This window comes from Telopea speciosissima, chromosome 3, assembly GCF_018873765.1.
Source record: "Telopea speciosissima isolate NSW1024214 ecotype Mountain lineage chromosome 3, Tspe_v1, whole genome shotgun sequence".
Classification (NCBI taxonomy): domain Eukaryota; kingdom Viridiplantae; phylum Streptophyta; class Magnoliopsida; order Proteales; family Proteaceae; genus Telopea; species Telopea speciosissima.
This window is the reverse complement of record NC_057918.1, coordinates 26,711,123-26,733,738: the sequence shown is the minus strand read 5'-3', so window position 1 is coordinate 26,733,738 and position 22,616 is coordinate 26,711,123. Positions and strand designations below refer to the sequence as shown.

The 22,616-nt window shown below is 40.3% G+C and overlaps 2 protein-coding genes across 3 annotated transcripts in view; one reads left to right on the top strand and one right to left on the bottom strand.

Moving 5' to 3' along the window:
- LOC122656117 overlaps positions 1–22,616 on the bottom strand; it is a 48,169-nt gene that overhangs the window by 8,513 nt on the left and 17,040 nt on the right. Inside the window, exons 2-6 of one of the 2 annotated variants that reach the window (XR_006332045.1) lie at positions 9,729–9,781; positions 9,521–9,608; positions 9,314–9,412; positions 8,963–9,090; positions 8,717–8,879 (exon numbers count right to left, since the gene is read on the bottom strand). Coding sequence is in view for 1 of the 2 variants with exons in the window: in XM_043850567.1 (XP_043706502.1) it covers positions 8,843–8,879; positions 8,963–9,090; positions 9,314–9,412; positions 9,521–9,608; positions 9,729–9,781 (405 nt within the window). In the remaining variant the exon portion in view is untranslated. Of the gene's footprint in view, positions 1–8,513; positions 8,880–8,962; positions 9,091–9,313; positions 9,413–9,520; positions 9,609–9,728; positions 9,782–22,616 lie in introns of those variants that run through there. The other variant, XM_043850567.1, reaches the window with a different exon arrangement.
- On the top strand, positions 1,207–3,188 carry LOC122656116 (probable polyamine oxidase 5). Its single transcript, XM_043850566.1, has one exon. It carries the CDS (start codon positions 1,336–1,338, stop codon positions 3,025–3,027), a length of 1,692 nt encoding a protein of 563 aa, XP_043706501.1. The 5' UTR covers positions 1,207–1,335; the 3' UTR covers positions 3,028–3,188.

The following is a 22,616-nucleotide window of genomic DNA, read 5'->3' as shown; positions in this document are numbered from 1 at the left end:
ATCGATGTGGAACAAATGTGGGACTAAAACATTATAACTCTTAGTACCCCTTACATGTGTGGAAGGAATGAGATGTCGTTATACAAGAAAAAAAGATGTGAGGGAAAGAACCAAGGACCCATAAATTTTGATACCATATTGGATGATCCAACCTCAAACCTTAAGGCATTAGGTAAAGAGAATTCCTCAAGTATGTTAAGGCACCAAGGACTTGAACAAATCGATGTGAAACTACTGTGACAACTCCTAAAAGTGTATATGTACATGATCGCCTTTCGTCGTGTAAAAGAACAAATATGTGAGCATTCTTTGTAGGGGAACACAGGGACTACACATGCACGGCAGCCAATGAGAGCAGACATGTTGGCATCTTAGGGGGTTGGGCGGTCATTTCGTCCACCAGTGTGTTTGGGCATGGCCTACAACCCCTCCTCCCCCCCCCCCCCCTCCCCTCCCCTCCCCTCCCCTCCCCTAAGAACATTTTCCCAAAATGAGATTGCAATTTAGGAGGAAAGTTTCTTGTCTCGGAGCGTGGCTCCCACACCTGCAACATTGTGTCTATATCTCTCCTCCTTATAAAATGACATCTCTGCCTCTTATAGCTTTAAACAAAAGGAAATCATAGATTGAATCTCACGTAAGTATAGGAGCCACACTCTCAGACAGAAAATACTTCCCCAACAAGTTATCACTTTATACTTTTCCAACAGCTGAAGTGAAGATTCTATCCTAAATACACATGTGACTGTGCACATGACTTTTTGCCTAAGTAGAAAAGATGAAAACCCCCCTACATAATTCTTTGTTTCCCCCTTCTCCTCCGTATGTCCACTTGGTTCAGAACCAACAACACATCACAGCTTTGGTAGTTGATTGTTGGGTACTTTGGGTACTTTAATAACAAGGCAAAGAGTACAATGAGCTGAAAAGAGTAAGAAGAGAGATTTGGGGATGGTGGTTCCCTAAACCCTATTCCCTAATCTTAATGAACTGAGAGATGTGATTTATTAGTATTCTAATTACTCTAATTGACCCCAATAAAAGGAGTGACTCGTCTTTATTCAAGCAATACAATTAAATAAACATTAATGGGGTCCTCCCTAATACATCATCAATTTTCACTGCCCCTCTTTATTTACAAACAACTCAACCACAAAACACTCATCGCCTCCTTCCTCACTTATAAATCTCTTGTTAAAGTTAAAATCCAACCAAACGTTTTAACACAACTCTCTGGTCTCTGCTTGCCCTCTCTGTCTTGATCTCATTGTCTCTGCTATCTCTCTTTATCTGTGTCTCTGTCTGCGTCTGTGTGTGATTGTGAAACCAGCAACCATGGTGGTCAAGAAACCCAGAATCGTGATTATAGGAGCAGGAATGGCAGGGATTACAGCTGCCCATAAGATCTATAGTGCCACCGCTGCAACAGAGCTCTTTGAGCTCTGCGTTGTGGAAGGAGGAGACAGGATTGGTGGGAGAATTCGCACGTCGGAGTTCTGTGGTGACCGAATTGAGATGGGCGCCACCTGGATCCATGGCATCGGTGGAAGCCCAATTCACAAGATTGCCCAAGAAATCCATGCGTTGGAGTCTGACCAGCCATGGGAGCGCATGGACGGTTTCGCTGAAGACCCATTAACCGTCGGTGAAGGTGGGTTTCAGCTTCAACCCTCTATCGTTGAACCCATTTTCGCTCTTTACCGGAATATGATGGAGTTCGCTCAGGGGATGCTATTTGAAGCAGAAGCCACTGATAGCAGCAACAATGGCGGTGTCGATGTCGATTACAAGGCAATTGCAGCTCGAGCTCTTAAAATGGGTTCCAATAAGAAGGGTCTCAGCATTGGTTCTTTTCTTCGACGGGCCATCGAAGCTTACTGGGCTTCCGTGAAACGGAGAGATGATGTCAAAGGGTACGGCAGTTGGAGCACGAAAATGCTCCAAGAAGCCATCTTTGCGATGCACGAGAACACGGAGAGGACTTATACTTCGGCAGGGGACCTCTCAACCCTGGACTTCAATGCCGAGAGCGAATACCGTGGGTTCCCAGGTGAGGAGATCACCATTGCCAAGGGATACTTGAGCATTGTAGAGTGGCTAGCGTCTGCACTTCCCACGGGTTTGATCCAACTGGGTAGGAAGGTGAAGAGGATCCAGTGGCAGCCCGAAGGTCTTGTGAGGTCGTTGGAGAGGGAGAATAAAGGGGATTGCAGCAGCAGGAGGCCTGTGAAGCTCTGTTTCGATGATGGTTCAGAAATGGTGGCCGATCATGTCATAGTCACAGTGTCATTGGGGGTTCTCAAAGCTGGGATTCGGGAAGAGTCAGGTATGTTCAGTCCTCCACTCCCCTCCTTCAAAACCGAAGCGATTTCAAGACTTGGTTTTGGCGTCGTTAACAAGCTATTTCTGCAATTGGATCGAGAAAGCAAGAATCTTGAACCGTTTCCCTTCCTGGAAATGGTGTTCCACCGCTCTAATTCGGACTCAAGAAACCAGAAGATCCCCTGGTGGATGCGGAAGACAGCTTCAATCTGTCCAATCTACAAGAACTCTAGTGTTATCCTCTCTTGGTTTGCCGGAGAAGAAGCTCTGGCGCTCGAGTCACTTAAAGATGAACAGATTGTAAACGGAGTGTTGACGACTGTATCTAGTTTCTTGTCCAATTCCGAGCCCCAAAACCTTGTTAATTCACCTGAATACAGCAACGGGACTGTAAAGTTCACTAGGGTTCTAAAGAGCCAATGGGGAAGCAATCCTTTGTTTCTGGGTTCTTACAGTTACGTAGCAGTGGGATCAAGTGGAGACGATTTGGATTTAATGGCGGTGCCACTGCCATACATTAACAACAACAGTGAATGTGTTGGAGAAGCTTCTCCTCTTCAAATTCTATTTGCAGGGGAAGCTACACACAGAACACACTATTCTACAACCCATGGAGCATATTTAAGTGGGGTAAGAGAAGCTAATAGACTCCTCCAGCATTATCACTGTGGTGGTGGATTTTCAGAGCTCTTTGTATCACAGTAGAATTCTGAAAGGACCCCTCAAGTCTCAATCTTAGCCCAACACCTTGTGATAAAATGAGAAACAAATAGAGATGGATTGGGTATAATAATTATTTTTTTTTTTTCAATTAAGGATGTATTGAATGTATTAAATTAAAGAACCCTCTTTTCGATTTTTTTTTTTCATGTTTTCCATTGGATGCTTTTGTTTGAGAATTTGTTATCTGATCTTATGATCTTGAGAGCTAACTTTGTTGAGATCATGTTTGGCATTTGTATATTGGAAAGAAGAAGAAAAGCAAAAGAAAGAGATTTTCTGTCTCAATCTCATGAATCCATGATCTCATCTCTTCAGGTCTAATCCAGCTCTTTCTTCCCTTTCACTATCTCTGTTAATTAATTCCTTTTAACTGCATAGGATCCGATAAACCAGGTCCTTTCCAGCTTGGGATGTCTTCTGATGCTACTACTACTACTACTACCTCACAGGGAGGGAGACAACAATCCATGAAATGAGAAACAGTTCCATGCCAACCTAATTGAATCTTGGTCTTTTTGTTTTGGCCATTGGTAGGGCTGGCAGGGTTGTGTGGAGTAAACAGCCTAAGAGGTGATGTGAATGAAAGAAAACGATTGACACTCCACGACGAAAGATACAGATCACATTTCACAATACCTTCATACCTTCAAACACCACAATATCAAAAGTTCACTTCTTGATTGAAAAATCCATTTTTTTGACCCAAGGAGCCGATATCATAAGTACTGTAACGGTATCGACTCCGGCAATACTAATATGTATTCGTATCGGGCTCTGTTGATACTGATATGTATCATTCGATATGATATTGTGCTCTCTCTCTCTCTCTCTTAAGCCTTATGTATCGGGTACTGGTGATACCGATATATATTGACCGATCTGATACCAAAAATCTCTCTCTGTCTCTCTCTCTCCTTCAAAGTCCAAACCTTTACTTCACCCCATCAAAGAAAGCAGAAATATCATATAGAGACTATGTGACTAGTGATGTTAAAAGAGTACTAAAGGTAGTGGATCTCTCTCTCTCTCTCTCTCTCTCCTTCTCCTTCTTCAAAGTCTCTAAACCTTTACTTCACCCCACCAAAGAAAGCAGAAATATCATATAATATAGTGACTATGTGAGTAGTGATGTTAAATAGTATTAAGAGTGGTGGAGACGACTGGTGATGTATGTAGTAGTCCTTGCATCCCAAAGCCTGATGAGGAGTGAAGCTCTTTGTTGGGAGGAGGAAATGACTAGTCAAGATCAAAGTAGCCATTCATATCAATAGGGAGATTCCATTATTTGTTTAGTTTTGGCACATACCTCCTCCCCAAGAACAGAGGAGTGGAACCCACTAAACTGTCTTCTTCTTCATCTTCTTTCTTCTGTTGTTCTCGTGGCTGTTGGATTCAATTAATCTTTCTTTTGATGATTTTGTGTAGAAAGGGTAAAACAATCTGGCATTATGTCCTTTTCTGTTTCTGCAATCTGTCATAAACAAACAAATGAGATTCTCCATTCCCTAATACAGTAATACCTCAAAATAGGTCCCAACCCCAAACTCCCAACTCCCTCCCTGGTTACAGCTTTTTTGGGAAGAAGATGGAGAAGGGATTAAAGGCTTTAATCATCAGTCCGACATGATTATTGCATTAGTTAACAAAAACAAATTTGATTATTACTTTATTTTGCATCTCACAACCTCCACTTTCTTTTACCTCCGAAAACAAAGAGCTTGGCTTAATTAGTCCAAGTAACACTCATTGGGTTATCAACTAATGGGTACCCACACTCTTGGGTAGTGTCACTGATCAGAATGATTTAGTTCTAACCATCTGAAAAAGAAAGTAAATTTGGAGGGTAAGTATGAACCACCCCGCCGTCATCACCATCACCGCCATCATCATCATCATCGTCGCCATCATCATCATCTCTACCTCCATAATTTTTACAGATAAGTTTCACTTAAAAGAATAATTAGGGCCGACCCCTCAATTAGTGTCATTGAGAGTCTAAGTAGAAGAGCCCACAAACTGATAGGGAGTAGAGTTTCATTCCTCACGTGTTTGTTAAACTCTTTAGAGATCTTGTTACAAGAGGTAAGTTTTATTGATTTTCTGCTATCTTATTGCTATCTTATTGACTAAAAAAAAGATAGGGTTGATGTTCTCTATGCCGCAGTGCAGCCTGAGCCCAGACAAATGGGCTGGGTATTCCTGCCATTCAGAGGACAAGGTGGTCATTTTGCCGACCCCCATGTATTTGAGCGCAGCCTACACCCCGACACAAAGAACATTTGACCAAAAAGATAATATAACAAAAAATGAAGACCAAACATGATCATGCTGTTGGAATACACCCCTTTTAGGAGAGATGAAAAGAACCTGAGCTGAATATCAAAAAATGGAGATTTTCTGAAACCATTCATCAAAGATTGTTACAGTTAATAATATATTGGAAAAGAAAATTTTTATTTCATCCCAAAAAAATATTTAAATATATTGGAAAAGATTAAAAATCAAAGCATAGAAGCTTGGCCAAGAGAATATAAAGCTTTGGATTGATTGCCAGAAATCCACCTTTTGTCTAACCTTAGCTCCTTTTGAAGATAGATAATAGATGAGGCCATAGGACCCATCAATCAATGATGAGATATGATCTCATGGGTACTTTTTTTATTTTGTATATACTACTTCACTACCACTCCACAAAGGAACTTGGGTCTTGGACTCTTGGCCTTGGGGCAAGGGATGATTTAACTCCCATATCAAATGAGTATCTCCAACACTACTTTTAAAAATTAAAAGTGCAGTAGTGTGCTGGAACAAGGAGAACCAACCAATACATTGCACACTTTCCCATGTTCCACGTGTTGATAACTTGAGGGAGGGAATCTAGGGTTTTCTCCTTCTCCTTCGTATGTATATGTACAATACCAGTCCCGCGCTCTCCCTCTTTTTTGTCTTCAAATCTTCTCCATAGTCTGTTTTGATTAACTTGATTCAGTGTCGGTTGTCCTTTGGGCTTTGGATTTTGGATTTTGGATTTTGGATTTTGGAATTACCCACCCAAAATAACTCCTCAAATCCAACTTTTCTCTCCAACAGATTCTCAGATATGCACATCAGTCTGCAACAAATAAATGTACATTTTATCATTCATTCATGATGGCCTATAGATTACCCAAAATCCCTCTTTCTCGTGTCTAACCTTCTACCAGTCAAAAGAAACAATCAATGAAAGGTTGAAAATCTTGAAGGTGGTGGTGAGGTTGGATGCACCAAAAGGTTTTAGTTTGGTTTTTTGTTTGGTAGTTGTAGTAACTTCGTAGTAGTGTGAGGCCATGGTAGTTGTTTGATGGACAGCTTTCCTTTTCCACTTTTTACAGTGGAGTGAGAGTGACTAGAATAGATTGAGAGGGATAACAATTGTCTTTTTTCCCTTGGGTTCTATTTATTTTCATGAAAAAGAAAATTTTTCTGGTAAAATAAAATTTTCACCTTTTTATGTAAATTGTGAAAACTACATTGAAATACAAGAAATTTTTTTACAGGAAGAAATTTTCATGTAAAATATCACTTGCAGGGAAAATTTTATACCGGGAACCTTATTGTTTGGTAGGTAGGGAGGGATTGGAAACCCTTCCACTTCAAATTCTTGCTGAAACTTTTAAGCTTCAATCTTAATTGAATAGAGCTGGTTGGAGAGCAAAGATCCCTGTAATAAATTCATTTATTTGGGATAAGGCCATGTTGTTGTTGTTGGGGTCTGAATCAAGAACTTCTTGGGCCGATGAAGGTGCCACACTACCGCTTGCCCCAATGGTAGTTGTTGGGGTTTTGATCCCAGGACCTTGCTACAACAATTCAAGGTCATTCTTGATGGGCAAGCAACATTTTGTTAGATTTTCAAAGCTTTATCTGTTTGGGCTGGAACTTGAATTGTGAGCAAAAGATCCTGGGGTCTATTCATTCACAAATTTTCAGTTCTATCTAATTTGTCAGGTGACAGATATTTGTATTCATCTAGAAATATCCACTAGATTTGTTAAACTAGAAAAACCTCTCCCTGTAAAAATAAAATTAAAGTCTGTACCACTGTTTAAAAATAAAATTCTCGAATGTGAATTTTTCACCCAAAGCTATACCATCCACTTTGTAGGCAAATAATTTACAAGTAATCCACAAAGTCACTCTGTTCCCAGGAAAATCAAGACCCTTCAGTTCCTACCACCACTCTTGCCTGCTTAGAGATCTGAAAGCAAGAAGGTTAAGGACTACAATGAAAACAGTTGAGATACAGGGTGAGGCAGCTGAGATATTTTCGACAATCAATATTTTATCATCTAGTACCCATCAATCTATGGCTGTCATCTGTAGAAGGGTTCCACTTGAATACACAGTTCAGAAGAAGTCAAGAGATCAAACAAATTTTCGGTTGGATCTTTTGAATCTAGGTTTAATAGAATTGTGATTGAGATTACAGAGTGGAGATATTGTCCGGATTCTAGAGAGATTTGCTTTAAAGAAAACGTTTTGGAAAGTACTGCCAAGAATTACTTGCTGTGACTCATAGTTTTCATACGGCATCAATCATCGGTTCAAATCCGATAAAGGGCTTATTTTTTCCACGAAACTCCAGTCTTAGTCTACATTTTTCAGTAGAAGATAGAGATTTTTGAAGGAAAAAAAAAGGCGCTGTAAGCATTGTCATTTATTAGTTTTTTTTTTTAAGTAGAACATTTTCTCATTATGACGAGTTGTAGTCTATTAGGAGAGCCATTAAGCTTGGGGAGAGGGGGTATGTTGGCAGATACACGAGGCCATAAAAAGGGGAAGAAATGATCTTGAAGAAGTGATTCACGTTTGAAAAAGATAAAAAAGAAGGCCAAAGGATTAGATTATGGGAGATGACCTGAATTAGCCATATGAATTGTTCCTAGTCAACTTCAGATCATACCCCAACCTGAAATACAGTTTGGCTCTGCAAATATTTTGTGTTCTCCAATAAACAAGGCTTGAAAAGTGGCTGTTTTAATCAATATTTGGTTGAAACTTACTACATGGAAAGAGGATGAACTGAGAATCATGTAAAACTCTTAGGATTTCCATCTCAGCTGCTGAATGTCAATAAATACTAGACAAACATTTCGTTACACAAGCATGGCTAAATTTTAGCTGCAATGCATAAAGAGTCCTTTGCAAAAGCAACCTTCTATCCATGCTCTGGTGCGGAAGTCTGGTTTGCAGTGCATCGAAGATGACTCCTCATGGGGAATAAAACAATATATACTCTTCCCCATTCCCCCTCCCTCCAAAACATAGACTGTCTGTTTATCAGAAGAATTTGTCTGCGAAAACGGGAATAACAATAATGGATTACCCTCTCCTCATGTTTAGACATCTAATATTTGATTTGTTTTGTCAATCAGAAGCAAGGAATTGACTTCTGGGTTTGCATTGGAAATATCACGTTAAGTTTGCAATGTTAGAATGTATTTTAGTTCTCAATTATTAGCAATGGGGTCAGATTTCTGTACAAAATGATAAGTGTTATCAGATTATTGGAGTGAACTGTTCTTTTCTCCGAAATGAAAAATCTTGGCAGTTACAGAGGATTAGCTTTGAGTAGACAAAGAATAAAATAGAACGGGTAAGTCCTACCCCTCCTCCCCAGTATGGGGGAGACCTAACAGAGGAATGCAGCTAAAAAATCTTCTCTTTAGTGCAAATCTTTGAGTGTCAGATGTACATACTGCTCAACAAGAAGAACCAGGGTATATGGCAGCATCAGTCAGCCAAATGAACAGGGCCACTAACTTGTGCATGACCTCAGCTTTCCATTTCTGTGCCTGCAAAGGTGTGGAAATGCAGTTTAGTGCAAATTAGAACCCATAAGCTACTCACTTTGATAATTTACCCTTCAGTGACCTACCAGAATGCATCCTTCTTTTCTTGTGCTAGCAACTCCTCAAATGAGATATCAGCAAATTCTGTGTCTCTACTTTCTACCAGCTGATCGGCTGCAGCCTTCAACTCCATGCGGGAACTAATTTCAAGCATCTGGAGAGAGAGAAAGAGACTTAGAGCTCACAGTCATCAGTAAAAACAAACAATTTCCTAGAACTTTATAGAGTGGATTATGAATAGTTTGCATAATGCATGACCAGCAGCACCCAACAAACAGGATACATAATCCCACACTCGGTCTGGGTTTTAAACTCCGACAACAAGATCTTGCACCAGTTGAACTACCAAACAACATCCATAAGGCTTGCAGTATTACTTTCTTGAAGGCCGGTGAGAGCTTAAGCTGTAATTGGAGCCGATTATAGACGACTGCATCCTCCTCTAATCTCTTTTGCTCTGCCTCTAACTTGTATACCTATGATAGCACACATAATAAACCAACTTTGGAGGTCACACCAACAGTAAGTCCAATGAAAACTACTTGCTTCCACATGGTACTAAAAATATATAGTAGTACGCCAACCTGCTGACAAAGACGATCAAATGAAGACCTGTCGGCCTTGAATAGTAGAGCCTTTGTTATTGTAAATTTCCGTTGAATGATCTCAGACCTGTAAGAAAACAAGAACAGAGGTCAACATTTATCTAGATTTGAAGGTTTTTCAGTATAATAAAACAAAAGTTCAAAAGAAAGCATATTAAAGCTTCTAACATGAAATTGAATTGCATACTTGTGCTGTAACTCGTTCCTGGCTTCAATCAAGCAATTAGCAAAGTGATAAACCTGCACAACTAGTCGCAGGTTAATTAAATATTTTCATGGTGTACTCAAGTCACACCTGTTATTCACTTTAAAAAAGAAAAAGAAAATACTGACTATATTCCCTAACATTTTAAGATCACAAGAAGTGAATAGAATTTCAATCTTTCCTTAATCAAACTAAAAAAGTGATCCATTAAAATTACATGTTCAGTAATTCTGAATGTACTTGAAACATAGGCTCCCAAACTGAAATGATCCTAAGCAATAAGAGGACAACACAAGGAAGAAGGGGAAGCAAGGAACTAGACCAAACTAAAATGGAAATTCTTCCTGGTATGTGTGTAAGGTTCCTAGGTGGAGTCAAATGGACACTACTTAGATTTGTAAAATCAACCAAACAACAATCAAGAGAGAGAACCCTCCACAAAAAACCAAAAAAAAAAACCCGTTAGAAATCTCCAAGCTTCTCCTACAAAGCAGTTGGTTGCGAGCCTTGGCGCAATGGTTAAGTTGTGCAATTGCAACATGTTGGTTGCGGGTTCAAAACTTGGAAACAGCCTCTCCTGCAAAGGAGGGGGTACGGCTGGGTACATTTGCCCCTCCCAGACCCTGCAGTAGTGGGAGCCTCATGCACTGGGTTGCTCTTTTAGATATCTCCAAGCCATTTATTCACTTGACTAGTCTTTTCATGACTCTATTCAACAAAGTTTCAGAAGGATCCATATGCCCTCCAAATATAGACGGGAAAAGGATTCCTACACAGCCCGTTTAAAGAGCTTTTCCCCAAATATCTTCCACGAGGCATCTTTATTGGTGTTCAAATTTCATAGCCTTGTTTTCCAAGTCATAATCTATATGGAATGTTTCACAGCTTGACCCATTTTTTATGAGAAGATATAAAGTTTCGAAATTTGTATGAAAAAAAATTCAACTTTGGCAATCTAGCTGTAAGCATTCAGAATACCAGGAGTAAAAGCCTAACATGGTGGGCCATAAGGAAATCAGACCCGAGCCTTGACATGTGGCTAATCCAAGGTGGAAGCTTCCCATCCAACTGTTAAAAAGATCCAACAGTCAGTTTTACCAGAGGTGCCCTCCAGACTCCATGTGGCTTGAAATGACAGATAATGGGACGTGTAATGAATTTTTTTTACTAAAAAAGAATTCATGATTGACTCGGATTAGAGCCAAGTTCTAAGTTACATGTCAGTCCAATGAGTTCTTGAATGCAAGTCTGTAGCAGAGATGGTAGCAACAGCAACCTGATCACCCACAGCACTGCAAAGAAATCACCCTTGTATGTGTCACAAGTTGTTACCCCGTACAATCTCAGGCAACCAATTTCCCAATACTACAGGAACAAGGAAACAGATGTATACACAAGCATTTCAGTAAAACTAACACAGTAATCCCCTAATTTCCAATAAGTGCTTTGTTGACATCCAAACAGTGCAAGATAAATTAGAAGCCCCTCTGAAAGAACCACAAATTTCAACCATTTCCTCAAAGAGAGAGAGAGAGAGAGGTCATCATTAACATCTATAGAAGTTCATATTTTTTCATATGATTACAGTTTTAAACAAGAAAACTGATGGGTACATCCCTGCCAAGACTGTCATTATGAATATTCAAATTGAACTCAACCCACCTTTATCCTAACAAAACGAGGTCATCTACATGGATCCTCTTTCTCCAATCAACTCTATCAAACCCCATACTTGTAACCAGTCCAAAGCTATGCATGCCATTCATTACCACTTCTTCTAGAGTCATTTTAGGCCTGTCCTTGGCTCTTTTAGCTCCTCCAATCTGAATCAACTCACTCTTCCTTACCAGTGCATTCAAAGATCTTCGTTGCACATCTACATGGCACCTCAAACTATTTTCTCTCACCTTATCATGCATCGGAGGTACTCCTAAATTAGCTCTAGTTTTGCCATTCCTTGTTTCAAATACTATACAATTTTGATTACGGATAAGGACAAAGGTGGACATTGCCATTAAGAAATAAGCAAGGAATCTCCCCTTGTTAAGTCCACACTTCAGGAGTACAGGGTAGTGGAACACTTTTGACTACTTCAGCTATATTTCAATCTCTGCACACTGGATCTTAATTGAATATCTATCTTTTGGTTGTTTTTTAAGCACTTTTTAATTTCTTCAGCTAAATCTCAAGCTTAAACGAAAAGCCTCCACCTTTTATCTACCACCCAAATCATGAACTAGTGGAAATGGGAATGAGAGAGCAGAATCATAAAATCTCCTACCAGACTTTAATCAACCAATCCTTAAAAGCAATACTTCCAAAAAACATGCAACCTCTTTGGTGTAGTAGGAAAATTAACATCTAAACGTTTTAACACATGTCCATCCATATGAAAATTTAGTAACTTAAATATGGGGGGGGGGGGGGTGATTCAAACCCCCTAAAATATTACTACACCATCAGTACGTGGACAGCACGTACCAAAGGAGGCTTGTAGCTTTTTCCTACAAACAAATAAGAATAGATGAAGCAATAGGAAATTAACCATACAGCACAAGTGGAAAGAACTACAGGTATAAAAAATCTGAATCAATTCCAAAACCAGTGGTTCTTGGACAGAAGCCAGGAAAGAACCCAAAGCAATTTGCTATCCTAGCAACCCACGTTTTTCAGAAGAATTTTATCAATATTACCCAACCTAAACAAAGAAACATGGTGGGTTCAGGTGGATTGGGCAAGGTTAAGGACCAAGGATAATAACTAAGTGCTTCTCAATCCCCCCCCCCCTGTCCCCAAAAAAAAAGCACCCAACCCTTTATATCCAACCCTAACCCTAGAAATCGGTGGGTTCAGGTGGATTCAGCCAGGGTAAGGGCCAAGATAAGAGCCAACTGCTGCTCACCCAAAACATAAGGATAAGAGCAAGTGCTCAACCTGGACCTAACCCAGTTATTACATATTAATCAAGCTGGAAAGGTCAACATGAACCCTGCATTACAGAGCTCGGCCCAGGTTAGTTATCAGGGTGGCCAGGAATTACCACCTCATTCATACACACCACTCTAGATAAGATCCCAGCAGCCATCATTCTAAGAGATCTAAAAAAAATGAAGGTGTCTAGAAGCTTAACAAACTTCCTCACAAAGTTTCACATAATTGAACTTTGAAACATGAACTACTTCTTGGATAATTGGATCCGAAAGTGTTTGAACAATACTTCTGTCAGCACAACTACACTGAAAACTTTCTGGGGTGGGAGAAATATAACTAGATTACGCAAAAATGCCTAAGATGCTGCCCCTCAAAAATAATGAGGCAGTGCATTAAATTTATCTTACGTCTCTCCATCATAAACTACACAAAAATTCCTTTATAATATTTAAAAATGTGAATTCATGAAGAAGGAAGCTGAGAAAAAGTCAAATGAATAAGCTAGATCTTTACCACCAAGTTCCCTCCCTTGTTTGTGGCAAAGTGGGTCCATCTGACAAAGATGAATGAATTGTTAGAGTGCTTGGGACTACAAACGATATTATTGAAAATATTCTTTCATTCGTGTTATTAAGAACTTGATGTACATCCAAATGTCAAGGAGCCTGGAAGGAGAGAGAAGAGGATTTTTCAAGGCAAGGAAAGAAAAAGAAACTGTGTACCATATGCAAGAAAAAAGTTGGACTGGGATCAGCTACCCAGACCCTGTACTGCAATTCCTTCCACCAATGGTTGGACTCCATATGGAATTCAAAAGATATAGGAAAATAGACTTTAAAGATGGCAGAGAATTCAGTCTCAATGGTAGGGGTGTCAATGGGTTGGGTTGGGCCAGGCCTGCCCTAAACCCTAACCCAACCCTGGCAGGGCCTAAGAGTCCCTCAACCCAGTCCAACCCTGCCAGGGTTTTCCCTAACCCGACCCAGCCCTGATTGACCCTGATGGGGTCGGGCAGGGTCGGGTTGGCCCTGATTGACCCTGTCCCTGACCCTGACTTTAATTTTTATTTCTTTTTTTGGAAATGGTTTTTCTTATGCCTGTAATTTTTACTATGTCAGTTGATCAGATTGTAAGTTTCTAGGATTGTCAGCATTGTGATTGTCATATTCCGCCTCTTGCAAGTAAAATATTTTAACTGAATTTGAAGCAGTAAAATTGAACAGTTTATAAACAGTACACTCAATGAATCTCGTTAGCTTGAGATCTGAAATTTCTCCCCATTCTGCTCTCCTTTCTAAGCTTAATTATGTATGAATATCAATCGGGAAAGAAAAAACTTGAAAGTCAAAAGATAGATGATAGATCGGAAGAAGAAAAAAACTGCAGTACTACAAGTCCTCAGTAATGAAATCAAACATGTACATACCATCACACTAACCCGAAGGCCGGGTTACTAAAAGACAAAAAAAATATTCAATAATCCAAGATAAATTTAAGAAAAAAAATTATCTAAGAAAAGACATGGATTTGGGTATCTATCCGTTTCCATCTATTAATTCAAAAGTTCAAGAGATCTCTGTTTTACATTCTACACCCAGTTTTGTCGTCCATGCCTTTGCCCTCTGCCACCGAGAGCTGTAAAAAAAAATCATCTACAGTAGCCCCATCTCCCCAACCCCCCCTCTCGACTCCAACAGTAACAACCTATTCTCCTTTCATTACCCCCTGCTGTAAGCCTGTAACAGCGAACAAACAAACAAACAAACAAACAAACAAAAACCCTCGACGTTCACAGCAAAACACACATCCCTCCGACTCTCATTCCCACCCAATTCCTTGACCCCAAACCAGATAACTTCTTCAATTTTCACTGAAAATCAACCCAGCCATTTGACTTAAAAAAAAACCCACTGTCGATTCCCAGCGAAAACGCCCACCACCCCTTTTTTGCCCTCTGAAACTTCGATCAACCCCTTCTAGGGTTCAACCCAGTGAAAAGAAAAAAAAAGGAGAAAGAGCAAAGAGAAGAGAGCGAGAGACAGAACCAAGAGAGAGATATGGAAGAAGAAGAACAATCGGACATACCTAATTGTTCCAAACTCACCTTGCAGTTCTCCTCATCAGCCTTCTCCTCCAAAGTCCAAACGAGCACGATAGATGAGGCTAATCCAGACACTTGAGTGGGAGAGGAAACGAAATGTTAGGACTTAGGAGATTAGGGTTTTTCGTTTTCTAAACCAATTTAAATCCTACGGTTCTAACAAAAACAAAAAACTTAAATCCTACGGTACAAAATATGGACACCCAAAAGCCCAACCTATATGGCACAGGGTCGGGTCGGGCCGGGCTGGGCTAAGCCCGGGGCCTAAACCCGAACCCGGCCCGACCCTGCCAGGGCCAGGGTAATGCTAAACCCAATCCCGCGCCTTTGGGTTGAAAAATCCAGGTTGGGTCCTGTCCGGGCTCAGGGCGGGTTCGGGCCGGCTGGGCTTTTTTGACAGGCCTACTCAATGGAAGGATAAAGTGGAACTAAGATAGGGAAGAGAAATACAAAAATACTCAAACTTCTCTCTTTCCCTTCGCCCCTTCCTCTAAGGTGACTTAAAGTGGAAAATCCTGATTCAGAACAGCTACAGGACATCCCAAATGTGATGCATGATTAGGGTTCCACAATTATAACAGTCCTCAGGGAGTGAATTCGACATAGCCACAAGCCAAACAAATTAGTTGAATGAGAGAAGAAAAAGAGAGAGAACTTCTAGATGAAGGAAAATAGGAGCATAGCACTAGGAGTGAAAAAGTTAGGGTTAGAATGATGAACAGATGGAATAGGATAGGCTAACAGATTTGGGGTTATGTGAAGTTGGATGTGAATTTTTAACAACCGGGAAGGGTTCTGTGAGAAAGAACCTGAAAATTAAAAAATATGGAGAAAAAAAAACCAATGCTAGGGCTTTAATGGTGGAGGAAGGTGGGGTGGCAAGGGTCAATATGAGCAAGCTATGAGTGAGAAAGGAATTGATTTCGTGATGCTGGAAGAGAGAGATTCTATGATTGGAATACGTTGTTGTAACAGAAACTTCAAAAAATAAAAATAGAAGGAAGCGGAACAAGGGAAAAGAATCTTATGGTTTGAAGGAACCCACATTCAAAAAGGGCTTGCAAATCCACACGAATATAGCACAAAGCCAGAGGAGAACACTTTGTCATTGATAAATTATTATATGGGTAACAGACCTACACATAGTTGTTGTTGAGTCATAAAAATAGCAAATTCTCATTAAAAGCAAACAGCACAACACGGCACTTCTGGAAACCAGTGCAAGCACTTGTTTTGTGAATTGACATCAGCGATACCAAACACAGTATGTATCGGTATCGGATCGTCCGGATTGGTATCAGCCTCGAGTCTGAGTCACTAGGGCTGTTGGTAGAATCAGTAATCTATATGAGTGAGCTACTGTTAATCCCCCCCTCTTCCAACCCCCCCCCCCCCACATACACACACACACACAAACAAAATTGTAGTAATCAATATAACCCACTGAAGCCCAAAAAATAGAACAGCAGAAGAACCTAAAAAACAGTTAAACCCAAGACCTATAAACCCAGTTATAACTAAATGCGATACTCCTACTGCCACACAGAAAACCTTCTATAGCAAGGCCCTTTTAACCACACGTAACAGTCAAGACTCAACAAACCCCACCTAATGACATAAAAATATAGCCCAAGTACCACCCCAAGTAGGTCACAAGCAAAGAAACCCAAATCTGGCCTGCAATAGTGCTTTGCTCAGCATTAAATCCATCTTCGTGGTTGTAACGTGATATGCCAACTAATTGAGTGATAATTATAGCGGGGCCAGGATTGACTTCAATGGATGCTACACCAGCTATCCTAGCTCAGCAAGGATTGGAGAAACTTTTGTAGGTAATAAGGAGCAACCTTGAAACTTGAAAGTTCTCTCTAGTCCCACTGGCCTAAAAAGCATGCGTTCACTGGAAGAGCCTATCATTCTTCGCATGATCCCGACATCATCAAGGAATTCATAGGCATCTCAAACTAACAATTTTGATCAAATGCCAACTTGGCTTTAGGATTTAAAATTTGGTAAGACAAACACCTAGAGAATTATTAACTTAAATGCGCTAAGCCTTACATGTACACCTACAAAATCACCGGTTCAAAAATAAATAAGTAAATAAAATGGACAAACCTTCTTGGATGTAGGAAAAGACTTGCTGCATTTTAATATTCTATTAACAATAACACATTTACCTGTTTAGAAGAAAAAGAATTCACATGCATATGCACACATTTTAACAGTGACAATTTAAAAATTACCAACTACCAAATGTGCTAACAACTTAAGATAACACAGATGTACTGATAGGTCATGGGATCAGCTATATAAATATATTCTACATTCCACTTACTTTAAATAAGAACTTGGACTCATAACACTACAGGTGGCAATTTCCGACATGAAAAGTCAACCCAACATGAACAACATGAAATTATAGGGTTATGATCCAAAACTAATGTCATTTTGATATAATGTGTTATTGTGGCTCAACACAAAAATGACTCATAACACTACAGGTGGCAATTTACGACATGAAAAGTCAACCCAACATAAACACAACATGAAATTATAGGGTTATGATCCAAAACTAATGTCATGTTGATATAATGCGTTATTGTGGCTCAACACAAAAATGACCCATTAATAACCGGGAATTGTTAGGGTTGGGAATTAGGATACTTTCACACGATAAAGAGGTCAGGTTAGGGACGAGGTAATTTCAACAAAACTCAAAATTGACACGACCCGAACACAAAACAAAATGAGTCATTGCCAACCCTAATAAACACCGTTATTTGAAAATTTTCAATCAATTGAGCGCAATAAACTCTTCAAAAGCTCTAATGCCGAGAAATTCCTAACTTAAGAAAGACAAACCTTCAAGTCCAAGTTTCTCAAATCAACAAATGATTAAGCTACAATTGGCAAATTCAATCATGCAACCTACCTACAATCTTAACTCCTCGTACAGATGTCATGGGAGCAAGCCTATAATTAATGTCCCCCCCCTCCAAGAAAAAAGAAAAAAGAAAAAAAAAGATCAGTGAAGGATCACGGTCAGAGGGGCAGACTACACAAAGAAGAAATCCTCATCAATTGAAGTTTCCATTTCCTAGATCAAATCTTTTGTTACATAAACTTTTATCATAATTTATAAAAGTTATATTTTTTCTTACTAGAAATTTGAACATATTTTAGAATTCTTTTTCTGCAGTTATAGAGTCAGTTTATGAAAATTTGAAAAGTGAATGACACAGGTACAACACTTCTAATGCAGTCATGTTTCGAGCATCAAACTTGACCTTGATTTTGGAATATTCAGAAATGTTTCTCATGCCTTAACTCACGAGTTCAAGATCGTTATAATCTAGCATGGGTTGAGAAAGTTCTGACAAAAATACGTACAAAGTGTCAGTTTGTGATGATATTGCATATGGGTGTGTGGCTGGGTGTTTGTTTGCATGTTCCCTCTCGAAGTTTTATTTTAATTAGGCGTTCATTTAACACTTTGTAATCAAGGTCTCTACCAGATCAGTAATAGAGATTCATTCATAAACATGAAGATGGAAATGTTTAATTAAGATTTTGAGTTACAAATAAATTTCATTACAAAAGACGCTGTCTTCTTTCAATTCTAAATCTTGGACAAGGATTCCATATAAAGCCGATCATACAATTGAAGAAACTTCAGTCTACAAACTAGCAATGGGCCTAGTTTTCCTCTAGGTTTATCTTTCATCCCATTATTCTCAATCAATTATACCAAAATCTTAACATCAATTAAGTTTATCTGGTACAACAGAATATCAGCAACCAGGAAAGTTGCAAGTAGGAGGCCACTTGTCCTACATCAGCCAAATTCAAGGTTCTCTATTGAATTTCCTTTTTTTTTCAAGTGTATAAAGAAGAATTTTATTTAGTGGGCGAGCCTTGGCACAACGGTTAAGTTGCGCTATTGCAACCTGTTGCTTGAGGGTTCGAAACTTGGAAACAGCCTCTCCTGCGAAGCAGGGAGTAAGGCTGTGTACATTTGCCCCTCCCAGACCCTGCGGTAAAGAGAGCCTCGTGCAATGGGATGCTCTTTTTTTTTTAAGAAGAATTTTATTTGGCCCATGGCAAGAAGACATGTACAACATAGAGACAAATTACAACAGATCTGTGGATTCACCCAAAGCCAAGACTTTCCTCACACTCCTCACATCTAGTCACATGTAAAGGCCCTGTTTATAACTTTTCTATAAGTGCCCATCTCTAGTCAAGGAGTTGACAGATCTTGGTCAAATGAATGAGATGTTCCTCTGATTACACAAGAATTTAGCTCTGCTAACAAAGCGTGTCAAAATGATTGTAACCCCATACCATACCATACTAATCGATCTTGACCCAGGGAAGACTGTGTGTGTGTGTGTGTGTGTGTGTTTGTGCGTGTTTGTAATACAGAATTGATCTTGAACCAGGGAAAAACCAGTGGGATCAACTGCAACAGGATTGCATATAGAGACAAACCAATATTGATAACAGAATTTTCTAACACTTTTTTTTAAACATGAAAGATTAAATAAAAGGGACATGACCTTGGATTAACCACCAAAGGCCTGCAGGAATGGAATCACCACCAAACCCAACCTATTGCTTTACCACAATAGGGCTGGAGCTGCATCACCACAGTCCAAGGAACAACATCACCACTGACCCAAAGAAGCAAAAGCCCAGTCTCTCAATCACTTAGAATCGTCCTTCAAAACAGATACTAAAAGATTACAAAATAGAAACTATGATGGACTGTAACATATCTATCCAATTCTACAAAATAAAAAGTAAGAAGCCATAAAGTGAAACACACAATCCTCATAGTAGCAGGAATATCTTTAACAGAATATTCTCCACTCAAATCCCCTCTAGATCTTCTAGAATATCCTCCAAATCTCCTCCTTATGATCTGAATCAGCGCCCCTGAAGCAATACCGGGGAAAAAGGCCAAAGGATTCAACTTTTCCAAGAGAACTACAAAAAAAGATCCCCAAAATGGTGAAAGATGTAAATAATAAAAAAGAAGAAGAAGAAGAAGAAGAGAAGAGAGGAGAGGAGAAGAGAAGAGAGAAGAAGGGAGAGAGCTGTAACTTGAGAGTCACAACTTTGTGTTGAACCTCCCACTTCATTCAATATAATAAGACATAACCCTATTAAGGGCATAACAGGAAATACATCATAAATAATAAAATTACTGTTCACATGAACAGTGCCCGTGAATACTGTTCACATGAACAGTGCTGTGAACCCCTTAATCGATAACTTCTAACAAAAGAGAATCTCAGCTTGGACAAGGAGGGTGAGTGTGTCAAATGGTGAGCCAACATTCAGAATACCTTTAGCCAAATCCTTTAATGGTTCCTAGAAATTCACTATTACAACCAAGATAGAAACTCTCTCCTCCTTGAGGCAAAAACTTCAGTTTTAACAGTGAATACACTCAAATAAGCAAAGGGAACCAGAATTGTTATGATAAACAATAAAAGTACAAATAATGCACTGGCTAATCCACTTTCCATGGAGTACCTCAAAACAGGTCAATTTTCATCCCATCGTAACATCCTAGCAGATACCCTTAGGAAACACCATCAGATCTAAGGGTTCTGTACCCATTCCCAACAAAAAAAATTGCAGTCCTAATGTCTTTCTCTTTAAATATGGCAATATTTATGGGACAAGTTGAGTTATCCAGTCCTCTCACACTTTCAGTTGAATAAATTTAGCGCATGTGAAAAGGACAAGACCAAGTAGAAGATAAGTCAGCATCCTAAAGACAATCTTGTATGCAACTTCCCTACATGAGCTGGAATGACGGTAATATAAGCATGTTAAGGATTAACTAGGTTCATTGTATGTTAGGAGGATAAGAGTGCTGACTCATACCTTACCTATCATACCATATATGTAATCTCTTTATCTCTATAAATAAAGCATGGCCTCTGTCTATCTTGACAAGCCAATCTATTCTTCTCAATGTGGCATCAGAGCCCAATACTTTGGGTATTTTTTTCTTTTCAAGGTTTTTCTCGCCACCAATCACAAGAAGTCAGCCCTTCACCAGAGACGCTTCGGTCTCCCAAGGCTGGGCATAGCTACCTAAGATGTGCCGCCTTCACTTACCTGCTGACCCGCTAACCACACAATGGCTCTATGCTCTATCCACATCACACCGGCCACCAGGTCCTCACCAATCACCACTAGGGCTCCCGCCCTCTCCACTGGTCACCATTAAGGGCTCCAGCCCTCTTGCGATCATCGACCAGCCACGCCAAAGGCCCCCACCAAGGCCATTGCTCCCTTGCAGTCAACCCCACGTCTCCGCTAGGCCCCTACGAAGGCTCTCGTCAATCTTGTGATTCCTGCTAGGTCTCGTCGAGACCCACCAAGGCTCCCTGCCATCCTTTCGGCCTCCACTAAGGCCTTACCACTTCGCCCAGGCCTCTCTGCCATCCCATCAAAGCCCTCTTGGCCTGTCTCCGCCTCACCTGGACTCACTCAGGACCCTGATAGGGCTGTTGCCCTTTCCAACCGCCATTTGCCTTCATCCAGGCCTTGACAGGGCCTCTGTCCTCTTCCGCTCGCATCCAGACCTCACACAGACCCTCAATAGGCCCCCTGTCCTTCGTTGCTCGCTGCTAGGCCTCCCCGTCTTCTTGTGTTGGGTCTACACACCACTGCCAAGGCCGTTATAGGCCTTATACCTTGCTGCCTATCTTATTACTAGGGATTTTACTTCGTTGCTACCATCTTCTGTCTATGCTTCTTCTCTACTGAGTGATTTCTATCTCGAGTTTCGTCCCACTTATCATATGAAATTATCTTTACCACTCTATATGGCGGAAAGTATTGCAACCTCTATAGGGGGGAGTTGAGGGTGGTGTGGTGGGTCGTCTTGGAATCCATGGCCATAACCCCACTCTTCATATAGGACCTACTAAGTTGAATAAGACAAATTATCTCACTTGGTCTCGGGCTTGCCTTCTTACTATCCGTGGTAATAATTTTTTGGGGTGTACTTGACTGGTAACATCCCTAAACCTACTGACCCTACAGCAGCTAATACCCGGTTGGCTAATGATGCCCTCATCGTGTCCTCCACTCCTCCTTATTGAACTCCATGGACTCTACTATTAGCCCCAGTTTTGTTCTATTGAATTCTGCCAAGGAACTTTGGGATGCAGTAAAACAGACATATGCACAGATCTATGAATTGAGACGATAAGTTTGTGAAACAACTCAAAAAGAATTGTCCCTACCAACTTACTATTCCACCCTTAATACATTGTGGCAACAGTTGGACTTCTATCACCTGTTTCCATGGTTTGTAATACTGATGCTAGTACGTTTCGGAAGGAGCGTGAGATAGAAAAGGTGTACGATTTTCTCACAGGCTGAACCCAGAATATGACCAGATCCGTGTCTACGTTCTTGGTCGTGATAAATTTCCCACCTTGCTTGAGGCTTACAATTTGGTTTAACATGAGGAATGTCGTTGCTCTACTATGTTGCCCACTCTTGCCCCTCCTCGTTCAGCTCTGGTTACTACTCATCAGGTGGATCTTAGCACTGCTACTAAACTTGCTGCTCCTGTCAAAGAACCGGTTAAGTGTGATTATTGTGGTCATCCCCGTCATACTCAGGAAACTTATTGGAAGCTTCATGGGCGCCCTAAAGGAGGGGACCGAGGGGGAAAACAGGGATCTTCTTCCTGCCCTCAGGCTCATATTTCTGAAACTATTGATGGCTCTTCATCTACTACAGCCTCTCCTTTTTCCTCGGAACAAATGATGGCTCTCCAACGTATGATGACCTAGCTTGGT

Coding starts and splice junctions, on each gene's coding strand:
- LOC122656116 (XM_043850566.1), top strand. CDS start 1,336: ATGGTGGTCAAGAAACCCAGAATCGTGATTATAGGAGCAGGAATGGCA.